We start from the raw sequence: 13,111 nt of genomic DNA, 5'->3' as shown, positions 1-13,111 counted from the left end.
TCCTTCATTGAGACACACGACATGATAGTTCAGATCTTGATGCGCCCATATGGACCCTGGCTTCGTTAGAACTCAAATAGTTCCGCTAAGTTTAGCAAAATGAAGTAAAAAATGGTTTACAGAAATATTCAGTGCAGACAGATCACAACGATCTTCATCCATCAGCTCTACAGGATCTACATTGAAACGGGCATAGATACTCGGATCAACCACTTATTTTTATTCATGCCAAATATAAGTTCAGTACCATCGCACAACAGTTGTCCTACACTCAGAGTTTACTTTTCCGGTTCACAAACAGCAGTAATACATGGCCTAATAAGAGTTCAAACACCCACACTCATAGTACCCCTTATATAACCTAACCACTGAGGCGGACTGCAGATCGATACAAACTTTAGGAAGACTGCCGGAGCTCTGGGCGCACAAAATCGGCATCAGCAGGTACTGATATGTCGACGGTGGGCCTCAGCTGAGCACAGACTTCAATGGCACCATGGACGGGATCAGACATGAAGTTGCTAATGAGGTCTTGGTTGATTGGTGCCTTCTTATCAACAGTAACAAAAGCTTGTTGAGTCAGGATGTAGTCGAAACGCGGTGCCCACTTCCTTGATCCCAAGCGAGCAGTCGTGGAGCAGTTATCAACCATGAAGGCCACCCCACGAGCATGCATGAATGGGTTCAGCGAGTCCACAGACTCAATCAAGCTCTCATTGATGATCTCGGAGTAAGAGTGGCCCTTCTTCCTAAGGACCTCAATCTGAAAGGGCACCAAAAAAAAGTAAATTGTAACATTTCACCAACCAATGTATGATAAAATCCTATTTTCAATTTTTGTGAATCAGGATCCAACCTGAGCCATCATTAATGCAACATACACTCCAGCAGTGAAGGGATGCAATGGGCCAAGGTCACCTTGTGGCCTGGTTGAACGCACCCTTTCACCCACCTTCCACATACGTGTTTGATCAATATTGCCCATGGGGAAAGCAGGAAGCCCTTCCTTTTCCTATAAAAAGGAAGAAAATCAGATGAGTCAGATGTTTATTATTTCATTGGATATCCATGAAAGAAATATGATTTAGCATTTTTAACTGGATAAGAAAGCATACATAAAATCTCCTCCCAGCCAACACCACGCTTCTAATCTCACTTCCAGAAGAAACATCTTCATAGCACTCATACAAGATGTCCATGCATGGGTAGTATGCCGCGCTATAAGCCTCAATGAACTGCTTCTTTCCTTCTTCGGTCAAGGAGTTGTACACTTCAAGCATACCCTGGTAACATGGAAAGATACGGAATGTGTAAAGCATAAAGGATGAAAAGAGACATTAGAAAGATAAGAAAAGCTCCAAATACCTTCTTTGAAATAGTTTTAGAGATGATTCCAGTGATGCTCTCTACAGTGTTCTTATATGCTGAATCCTCGTCCATTCCTTGCTCTGTGTATCTCCTGAAAAGAGCCTCCACCATGCCATGAACAGCACCGAGCAAAATACCTGCATAATAAATAAATAATTAGTCACGCGCCCTGCTTACCTTTGTTCAGGCAAACATTAAAGTGGATCCCACCTCGCTCTCCAAAAATATCGCTCCTGTACTCCTGCTCTAGAGTAGTAGCAAATGTGAAAGGGGAACCTAGAGCAACTGACCACCCCAGAGCTACGTCTGTAGCCCTTCCATCAACATCCTAAATTCAATGAACAATACAAGGACATCAACAGAGATTCAAAAATATATATTGTAAATAAAAATGGCATGTGTTCTTTTATGAAAGCAAACTAGCTAAATAGTAAACATTCGGACAATACCCATGTGTAACATACCTGGTGAACAGCAAAGCTAGCATTGATACCAGCACCATTTATCTCTTTTCCCTGAACATAAAGCCTTCTAACTGATGGGCCCATTCCCTTGGGGCAGACAGCTATCACACCAATGTTCTTAGGGAAATCTAGGCCCAGGGATTGCAAATGTCCAAGGAGGAATCCATGTGACAAACCAAGAATACTGTTGGGTTTCATGTGTGAGAAAATTTTCTCATAGTTATCCGCCTGCACATAGTATCGAAATGCTGCAAATCAAATCTCATAGAAAAATTATGTAGGCAAAACGAACACGAGAAGCAAAATTTGCTGGAATAGTGGAATGAGAACCAAAATAATAGCAAGCATAAAATATGTACAAACTAATAAAAACATTCAATTTTTTCGAGAAACAGAAGTGCTGCTAAGATAAAACAATTGCAAACCATAGAATTAGCTAGAGAATGACCACACTGAATATAGCGAGTCATATAGGAATTTATGCCACCCGACAACTCTTTTAAGACACAAACAATATCAAAATTATCAGAGTATGACTAGCATGAATCTGCCTCATATTCAACGTTTTGATAAAATATAGTTTAAATATAGTTTGCAATTACAAACCATAAAATATAGTTTAAATCAATAGAATGACAGCACCATACCAGTGAATGATCACAGAAATGACACTGTATGAGCATACAAATCACCGAAGAAACAAACCTGAGCAGAATCGGATATCAGAAGCAATACAAGATCACTGCCTGATATAGTCTCCCATATATCACCCAGAGTCCCACTCTCTTCAGTGAATCCAGCTGCACGAGCTTCTTCGAAAGATTTAGAACCTTTCCGGAGACCAATCTGAAACCAAAACAGCAGGACCAGAGAGGTAAAAAATGTTTAAGTACTTAAGTACCAGTTAACAAACCCATAATCTCCAGCAGTTATTTTAACTACCTATGGAATGTGGAGCCAAGAAGAAATTAAGAAACATTTATTCAAGTAACAATTTAGAGCAAAGACCTGTGATAAATTTTAACCTTATCTATCAGGGCAGGATATGCTGTACGGGAAGAATGCAAAAGAAGGCCTAACCTTAACAACAATGTCTGACTTTGCCTCAACAAGTGAGTCCCTTAAGTTCTGAGCTTGTGCAGGACCCTGCAAAATTAACACTGGCTATGTTATTGCCTGCATATTGTTTTATCAATGGAAGAGATCATGCCCAAAGGTCAATAGAAAAGTTCTTGATGGGGAACAAGAACAACTATAACTTATAACAAGGAAACATCAAGCAAATATGTATTGTACAATAACATATATGCAAAACAGAGGCATTCGCTGCATCCCACGCCAAACATAGCAACACCAAAATCGCTTCCTACTAAACCAAACAATATCTAATATTAAGTAGCACTAGCACTAATCCTGTAACACTCGAGCGCAAAAAGCAGGGGCCAAATCAGATGATGTGTGCTGTGGTAGTACGCTAGCCTGGCATTAGTAGTTGGAAGCAAGTAATACTAGTCTAGTAGCATATAATTTTTTTTTCCCGCCCAAAGTCAAAATCACCATCAAGCGAAATTGGCAACAAGGACCATTCCGGGAGAACAGAGTTTGCAGAGTTTTAACCTGCGAGCCCCAGCCTATGACGCCAATCTGTTTGATCCCCTTGAACGCCTCCGGCAGCAGCGGGAACAGATCCCTCCCGCCCCTGACAATATACTGCAACATAAACCCACCAAAGTCAGCAACAGGGGGTGCGGGTTCGCACGACGGCTCGAACTAATCACCGACGGACGACGGGAGGCAAACAGCACGGGCAGGGCACAAATCAGACCTCCTCATGGCCCGCCAGGGACACCTTCTCCTTCTTGAAGACGGAGGTCTCGAAGTCGAGCGACGGCATGGCGGTGCCGACGACCGACGGCGACGCGACCCTCGCGGCCACGGCGCGGCGGCGGCCCGCGGAGGCGGCGAGGCGGCATGGGGCCTGCGCGGCGGGGAAGGAGACGGAGACGGAGCCGGCGGCGGCGCCTGGGGCTCCCGAGGGGGCGGGGTTTAGGGTTTTGCGGGCGACGGCGAGGTAGGTGGTGGAGGTGGCCGCCGCCATTTGGGAGGGGACTAGGGTGAAAGCGTGAAGCGTGACGGCGTGGGGGTGGCTGGAACCTGGAAAGAGGGGGGGATTCTTGGTGGGCCTTTTATGTGTGCGATAGTAGGGCTGCGGATGTGTTGTTGCTGAAAGGTTTTCAGTGTAACCCGGTCTGCTCGCTATGTGATCAGCAGCAGGAAACGGCTGCTCACCTCTGCTTGCATTGCCCCAGTGCCCAGGAGGTTTGGTGGCACGTACAGGAGTGGACAGAAGGACTAATTCACATCCCGGATCCAGGTCTCACGATACAGGAGTGGTGGAACTCATCCGTTCTCGCAGTCACCTCAGGACTAGAGTTGCAGCCATCTACATGTACACGGCATGGAACATCTGGAACGAAAGAAATCGCCGCACTTTCAGGGGGGTTTTGCTCCCTTCGTTATCCCTGCTGCCCTTGATCAAGGTAAAAATGGAAGTGAGGCGGCAGGCTTGTGAAGTCCGCGAGGTCGGCTAGTTATCCATGTGTTGTAGGAGTTTGAGTTTCTTTCTTTTTTATGTAATCACAAACTATGTAACAACCCGCTTTCTTCTCCTTATATGATGCGGCAGTGCTCCTGCCTTTAAGTTCAAAAAAAAAAGTAGGGCTGAAAGGTGATGTGGGGTGAGCTGAGTGGCGACAGTAGGAAAATCACATCGCTATTGCTATGGCTGCTGGTACCGGAAGAACAAGTCAGCATGGTATTATTTTTCTGGAGAAAAAAACCATCGACTCCAGTCCAAACAATAACATTCATGGATTATTATCGTAAAAAGAATGTGTGCAAAGGTGTATTGTGCTCGAGATTATTGTTTCTACACACACACATATATACTATATGCTGGCTACAGTCGAGGTAAGATCTTTTCATGGCATACCTTGTAACTTTTGATTCAAGCCGTATGTTGTTTTATGGTTTGTTGGCTCCAGAAATATTACTAGTTAGGTTGGCGCGCAATGCGCGCCCTGCAGAAAATTACAAATAGTTGTACTTTAAGCGGTATGTCGTGGTGTGAATTTGAATCTAAATATTAAGATAAAATAAAGAAATAGGTTGCGTGGAATTCATTTTTGGAAAAAAAAATAGTTATGTCGTTTTGTTCGTTGCGGAGCCGTAGAATAGGTTCTTTTCTTGCAAATTGATTACTTTTTAAGGCTTTTAGTTTATGTATTTTGTTTTATAGGAGAAATTGTTTTGTATATATTACATTGAATTGGTTTATGGATTTGATAATTTGTTGGAGTATATGTTGGAGTTTATCATTGTTTATAGGAATTTAAAATTTAGAGCGTTGTTTATATGAAGTTGGAAAATTGAATATTGTAATGAATAAACGGAGGGGGAAAAACTTGGAGGAGAAGGCTAATATTATAAGGGAAGGGCGTTGGAGAAACGGTGTGGCTTGTTGTCGATAGAGTGTAGAGTTCATTTTTTCTAGAGGAATATTGGAAGGTATAAAAAAAGATGATATTGCAAGAAAAGGAGAAGACACAAATCGGTTGGTCTGATAGGAAAGAATAGATTTATATATGTTATAGAAAAGTGATTTATGGTTTTGATAATTTTTATTTGTAGTATATGTTTGAGTTTATGTTTATTTAGAGAGGTTAAAAAAATTGAAGTGTTGTTGTATATAAAATTTAGAAATCAAATATTGGAAAGAATTAAAAATAGAAAGGGGAGCAGAAAATAACAAAGGAGGGGTCGGCTTCAGTACCGTGAGGCCTACTCTGAACTGTATTAGGATCTACAGTACTGTGGGCCCACCATGAACAGTAATGGTCCACTATAAGACAGTGTTGCGTGGGCCCGACGTGGGCCCCACCATGAACAGTATGCCCTATGAACAGTATTGCGTGGTCCCACATGGGCCAGAACGCACGGCAGGTCGCGAAATCTTGGCTCGTTAGTAGTAGTACTTAATACCTATGCGTCGGCAACATTGCACAACTGTGAAAGATACTCTATGTAGAAATGGTACGGTTGCTAGACTTTTATTTATTTTAACATCATTTTGACTGTATTAATTGTAGGATCGTCAGTGACAGCGTGCAGTACATGTTTTTGTACTCGTAGCTATAAAGCCTTTATTAGGCAAAGCCGAAAAGGACAGAGGAATTTGCATTCTTCTTCCTAGCGATTTATTATTGTTAGTACGTAAAATACGGTCCTGCTGCCGCCCGTACCCCGCTGCAACTTGCATGGTCCGGTCCCCAGAGGCAAAATGGCTCTTCTGAGCGGGTTATTAGAGCCAGCCAAACCCGCCGGGGCGCCGGGCTGATCCTCAAAGCGCGCGGACGGACGGCGGACCGCGCCTCCTATCGCGCTCGTGCTGGGAAGCCCCCACTACGGAGTACGGACAGCCGGACAGGTCACCGTTAAAAAATTCGCCCCACCCGGTGCTGTGGGCTGGTGTCCCGTACCCTCGTGGCCCAGGCCGGTGAGGGCCAGATGTATGGGCCTGCACTGCCTGCTTCTATTTGGAAGAGGCCCAGCCCATACTGAGAAACATGGCAGGTCCGGGTCGTCCGCAGGCCCACAGCCTGCCCTGGAGGCGCTGGCGCGCGACCCTCTCCCTCTCTCTCAACGTCGAATCCTTCCCAAATTCCGACGCTGCCGCCATGCTCGTTCCGCTACCGGCCGGGGCGGGTTCAGCCTCCGTTCAGGGCATCAGGCTGGAGGTGGATCGCCGGAACGTGGCACACTGGCGAGCAGGAACGTGGACGCGCGCCGTGGGAGCAGCCGCCTTAGCTCTACCTGCCCACGCGACTAGCCAATCTTCCTTCACATCCTGTCCTCATCAGTGCCGGACCGATCGACAGCAGAAATGCGGTGCATTGATCGGGGCCGGTTCCGGCCACCAATCAGGTCGTTGGTTTGTCTCTCGGTTTCAACGGATTAAAGTGGCCATGTGCGTGCGTGCATGGCATCCAATGGCACGACAGCGACCGCGCAGTGGTGCCGGGCGCTCACTGTTGGAGTAATGGTCTTGGCCCATTTATTCTAAAGCATTAAAAGAATTTAAAGCCCACTATTAATGCTAGGGAATCAATGTTTAATTCCGTACCGGGAATTGAGGAGGATCTCAACCGACTTAAAAGTTGGACTTCTTGTACACCACTTGTGAAGCCGGTAAGAGTAGGACGGTGAACCACGCGCGCGCGCGCTCGCTCGCCTCGCCGGGCCGGGCCGGGCCGTGGCCGTGGCGTGGCCGGACGGGCGCGCGGCGCGATGGCTATTTTGCCGTTGACAGTAATTAATCGTGCGATTAAATGTGCAATTAAATCTGTAATTAATGGCCATAACCGCATCACCTAAATGACTCTGATGGTGTCCAGATTCAACGATACTGAGCACCTGAGTCACTATATAAGGAGTGACATTCCCCTCATCCATCCTGCACCAGAGCACTGAGGTAACTCGGCTCCTCTCTTCTCCCTCTCCAGTTGCAACAACTGAGTTCCCCAACGCTAATTTCTGCGCGCACAGAATTAACGTGAGCAGGCCTCCGAAACCTTGCTCGCCTTGAGATCCTGCACGGGATAGGCGGGCAATCAGGTTTTTGGGTAACGCTTTAGCGTGACTGCTCAAAAATACTAAGGCTTTGCCCGATTGTACGACTACTTCCTGGTGGACGAGCCGAACGACTACGTCGACTACATTCTGGTGGCCGAACGACTACGTCGACTACATCTTGGTGACCGTTCGTGGGACTGCACTGCGAACTTCTTCCTGCACCGATTTAGTTCGACTACTTCGACTGAGGCCAACCGAGTAGATGTCTACTCCAGTTGGTAACAGCGCAGCCAATGCCTCCGGCAACGGCCCCGCTTTAGGGTACTCCCTGAAACTTTGGTTATTTATATTGTTTATGCTTATATGTGTGATAAGTATAAACATGTTCACATGTTTTATTTTACTCCTTAAAGTCATAGAAATATTGCTAGTTTATACATTTAATTTTGGAATTAAAATATACCGAAAATTGCCTAGATTGCTTAATTCCAAAGTTCACTTTTGTCAAAAATTCTAAGTGTCATGTATGTGTTGAATCAAAACAAACTCGTAAGCCTCATAAGACCGCGGAGGCAAGGAGCTTGGCACCCTTAGAATTAATTCATTCCGATTTGTGCGAAATGAATGGAGTGTTGACAAAAGGTGGTAAAAAATATTTCATGACTTTGATTGATGATAGTACTAGATTTTGTTACATCTATTTGTTGAAGTCAAAAGATGAAGCTTTACACTACTTTAAAATTTATAAAGCTGAAGTAGAAAACCAACTTGAGAGAAAGATCAAAAGAGTTAGGTCAGATCGTGGTGGCGAGTATTTCTCAAATTTATTTACTTTATTCTGCGAGGAACATGATATTATTCATGAGAGGACGCCTCCCTATTCACCTCAGTCAAATGGGGTTGCCGAAAGAAAGAACCGCACTCTAACGGATTTGGTTAACGCCATGTTAGATACAGCGGGACTTTCCAAGGAATGGTGGGGTGAGACTATATTTACTGCATGTCATGTCCTAAACCGTGTTCCTACAAAGAATAAAGAGATAACTCCTTTCGAGGAATGGGAGAAGAAAAGGCCAACACTGTCATACTTACGTACATGGGGTTGTTTGGCAAAAGTGAGTGTGCCAATAACCAAAAAAACGTAAGCTTGGATCTAAAACTGTGGATTGTATCTTTCTAGGTTATGCTATTCACAGCGTTGGATATAGATTTTTAATAGTGAAATCTGGAGTACCTAACATGCATGTTGGTACTATAATGGAGTCCAGAGATGCTACATTTTTTGAAAACATTTTTCCCATGAGAGATGAAACAAGTTCATCTAGGCAAGAGTTCATCAAGGATGATGGCTCTGCTGAGCCGATAGAACACAATGAACATACACTTGTAGAAAATCCTGAGGAGGATAACAATGATGCTCCGAGAAAGAGCAAGAGACAAAGGACTGTAAAGTCTTTTGGTGATGATTTCATTGTATACCTCATAGATGATACACCCAGAACCATTGAAGAGGCATATTCATCTCCTGATGCTGACTATTGGAAGGAAGCAGTAAGGAGTGAGATGGATTCTATTATGTCTAATGGAACCTGGGAGGTCGTTGAACGTCCTTATGGATGTAAACCGGTTGGATGCAAGTGGGTGTTCAAGAAAAAGCTTAGGCCAGATGGTACTATTGAAAAGTACAAGGCTAGGCTTGTGGCCAAGGGTTATACACAAAAAGAAGGAGAAGATTTCTTTGACACTTATTCACCAGTTGCCCGATTGACCACAATTCGAGTGTTACTTTCCTTGGCAGCCTCTTATGGTCTTCTCGTTCATCAGATGGACATTAAGACGGCTTTCCTCAATGGAGAGTTAGAAGAGGAGATCTATATGGATCAGCCGGATGGATTTGTATCAAAGGGTCAAGAAGGAATGGTTTGTAAGTTGTTAAAATCTTTATATGGTCTCAAGCAAGCGCCTAAGCAGTGGCATGAAAAGTTTGATAGAACTTTGACCTCTGCCGGTTTTGTTGTGAACGAAGCTGACAGATGTGTGTACTATCGCTATGGTGGGGCTGAAGGAGTGATTTTGTGCTTGTATGTGGATGACATACTGATCTTTGGCACTAGCCTTAATGTGATTAAGGAAGTCAAAGAGTTTTTATCTCAAAATTTTGAGATGAAGGATCTGGGAGAAGCTGATGTTATCCTTAATATAAAGCTGGTAAAAGAGATCAATGGTGGGGTGATTCTTACACAGTCTCACTATGTGGAGAAGGTGTTAAGTCGCTTTGGTTATAGTGACTATAAACCTGTCTCAACACCATATGATGCCAGTTTAATTCTTAGAAAGAACAAAAGGATAATGCGAGATCAGCTGAGATATTCTCAGATCATTGGTTCATTAATGTATTTAGCGAGCGCTACAAGACCTGACATCCCGTTTGCTGTAAGCAAACTGAGCCGGTTTGTTTCAAACCCGGGAGATGATCATTGGAAGGGTCTTGAAAGAGTAATGCGCTATCTGAAGGGGACAATGAACTATGAAATTCACTACACCGGGTACCCAAGGGTACTAGAAGGGTATAGTGATTCAAATTGGATTTCTGATGCTGATGAGATAAAGGCCACAAGTGGATATGTGTTTACACTTGGTGGTGGAGCTGTTTTCTGGAAGTCTTGCAAGCAAACCATCTTAACGAGGTCAACTATGGAAGCAGAACTCACAGCATTAGATACCGCCACTGTTGAGGCTGAGTGGCTTCGTGAGCTCCTTATGGACTTGCCGATAGTTGAAAAACCGTTACCGGCAATCCTAATGAACTGTGACAATCAAACAGTAATTGTCAAGGTGAATAGTTCAAAGGATAACATGAAGTCATCTAGACATGTGAAAAGGCGGTTGAAATCTGTCAGAAAATTGAGAAACTCCGGAGTTATAGCCCTTGACTATGTTCAGACGGCTAAAAATCTGGCAGATCAGTTTACAAAGGGTCTTTCACGAAATGTGATAGACAATGCATCTATGGAATTGGGCTTGAGACCCACGTGAGTCATTCTATAGTGGAAACCTGTCCTATGTGATCGGAGATCCCGTGAATTAGGATGGTGAAACAAACTAAAGTCTGACTGTGAGAAGAGAACCTTTGTGAAAAAGGCTCATTCCGTGTATAAGGTGCATTTCTCTTCTAATCTGTATGGCAGGTTGGTCTATACCTTAATGTGTGCCAGGTGGTTTCTTTTAAACAAATGAGTTGTTTTCTTGAAACAAAGATGTTGTCCTACAGAACATCTGAAAGGAACACACCTATATGAGTTTGACCACTGGTCATGGTCTATGAGAATTGGGTATTCTCTAGAAACTCATGAAGGGCCTGGAGTATGACTTATAAGCTCCAAACCGCGGGATGCTTTTGCAGCCTAGTACCAGTGTAGGGCTCTGGTCAAATTTGTTTGCACAAAACTGGCAATTCAAGGCATAGTCCATTGCACAGTTGTGAATAAGTGTAGCCTTTGTCCTAGATGGAAGTTCAACTTAACAGTCTCTGTCGAATACTGGTATATCAATGAGAGAATGAGGGTATTTCTAGTGTGGCTTAAATTTCTTGGTGGGGATTGTTGGAGTAATGGGCTTGGCCCATTTATTCTAAAGCATTAAAAGAATTTAAAGCCCACTATTAATGCTAGGGAATCAATGTTTAATTCCGTACCGGGAATTGAGGAGGATCTCAACCGACTTAAAAGGTGGATTTCTTGTACACCACTTGTGAAGCCGGTAAGAGGAGGACGGTGAACCACACGCGCGCGCGCGCTCGCTCGCCTCGCCGCGCCGGGCCGGGCCGGGCCGGGCCGTGGCCGTGGCCGTGGCCGTGGCCGTGGCCGAGGCCGAGGCCGAGGCGAGGCGCGGCGCGGCCGGACGGACGGGCGGTGCGGTGCGGTGCGGTGCGGCGCGGCGCGGCGCGGCGCGGCGCGGTGTGATGTGATGGCTATTTTGCCGTTGACAGTAATTAATCGTGCGATTAAACGTGCAATTAAATCTGTAATTAATGGCCATAACCGCATCACCTAAATGACTCTGATGGTGTCCAGGTTCAACGATCCTGAGCACCTGAGTCACTATATAAGGAGTGCCATTCCCCTCATCCATCCTGCACCAGAGCACTGAGGCAACTCGGCTCCTCTCTTCTCCCTCTCCAGTTGCAACAACTGAGTTCCCCAACGCTAATTTCTGCGCGCACAGAATTAGCGTGAGCAGGCCTCCGAAACCTTGCTCGCCTTGAGATCCTGCACGGGATAGGCGGGCAATCAGGTTTTTGGGTAACGCTTTAGCGTGACTGCTCAAAAATACTAAGGCTTTGCCCGATTGTACGACTATTTCCTGGTGGACGAGCCGAACGACTACGTCGACTACATTATGGTGGCCGAACGACTACGTCGACTACATCTTGGTGACCGTTCGTGGGACTGCACTACGAACTTCTTCCTGCACCGATTTAGTTCGACTACTTCGACTGAGGCCAATCGAGTAGATGTCTACTCCAGTTGGTAACAGCGCAGCCAATGCCTCCGGCAACGGCCCCGCTTTAGGGTACTCTCTGAAACTTTGGTTATTTATATTGTTTATGCTTATATGTGTGATAAGTATAAACATGTTCACATGTTTTATTTTACTCCTTAAAGTCATAGAAATATTGCTAGTTTATACATTTAATTTTGGAATTAAAATATACCGAAAATTGCCTAGATTTCTAACACTCACATCCATAGCGTTCGGCAGGCTAGAGCTGGAGGGTGGAGCTGGAGTGGTGTGAGAGAAAAACACTATTACCTGGCTGGTGGCCGGAGACTGGAGCTGGAGTGTGGTGAGAGGGAATTACTATAGGACTGGAGCCCTACCCAACAACCGAACACGATGATCGTTACCGGTTTCATGTTTCCGATCATCCTCCATGCAGCTGCACTGCAGGTGATGTAACTGGGAAACTGAAGCTGAATCCTTTCCGTCCAGCACATTTCGTCGGTCGGACCAGCGGGGGAGGAAGCAAGCGGATATTCATCGGAAGGAAACGAGCGGAGTCGTGAGTATCAAAATGGAGTACATGAGTGGCCAATGCATGGGTATCAAAATAGTCTGTTGGCATTTACACAACACAATGGAGTGAAGAAGATGCGCAAACGCACGCATGCATCCGACGCCCCGGCTCAAAATTTGGCAATCCACACAGAAGTCACCGATCAGCCAGAGACATGCACGCACGCAAGAAATCTTAGGCGGATACGTCACACACGGACGCAGTAGCACGCGTGTCGTGGGAGTTTGCGTGAACGGACCGTGCCGGTGACAGTTCGACGCCGTCGGCCGTGGACCTCGCCCCGGCCCGGCCGGCGACCCCCTTTGAAGTCTCTGACTCTTCTGCTGCCCGAACAGAGTCACCATCGCATCATCACTGATTGACAGATGACGGCCTCGGCCCCATCTCTCTGTCACCTCTCCACTCCACGGCGCAGGGCCCAGCGGCCAGCGACCGCCCGAGAATCCAACCGGAGACATACCCGGCCCGGCCAGCCCACAGAGAAAGGCCGCTGACAAGCCCAGGATAAAAAGCCGTAAAACTCGTCGCCCTCCTTATTATAAAGCTCGCCGCGCCGGCGGCTCACACGCCC

General features: G+C 45.6%; 1 protein-coding gene across 1 annotated transcript; it reads right to left on the bottom strand.

The window, feature by feature from the left end:
* Nucleotides 1-200: 200 nt before the first annotated feature.
* On the bottom strand, nt 201-3,996 carry LOC120710014 (ketol-acid reductoisomerase, chloroplastic-like). Its single transcript, XM_039995648.1, has 10 exons — nt 3,658-3,996; nt 3,450-3,542; nt 2,913-2,978; nt 2,538-2,678; nt 1,833-2,060; nt 1,579-1,696; nt 1,366-1,505; nt 1,116-1,283; nt 857-1,012; nt 201-763 (listed from the first exon to the last, which is right to left on the bottom strand). Exons 1-10 carry the CDS (start codon nt 3,928-3,930, stop codon nt 398-400), a joined length of 1,749 nt encoding a protein of 582 aa, XP_039851582.1. The 5' UTR covers nt 3,931-3,996; the 3' UTR covers nt 201-397.
* Nucleotides 3,997-13,111: the final 9,115 nt, after the last annotated feature.

This window comes from Panicum virgatum, chromosome 5K, assembly GCF_016808335.1.
Source record: "Panicum virgatum strain AP13 chromosome 5K, P.virgatum_v5, whole genome shotgun sequence".
In the NCBI taxonomy this organism is placed as follows: domain Eukaryota; kingdom Viridiplantae; phylum Streptophyta; class Magnoliopsida; order Poales; family Poaceae; genus Panicum; species Panicum virgatum.
The sequence above is the reverse complement of the archived record's forward strand: the minus strand, read 5'-3'. Positions and strand labels throughout refer to the sequence as shown.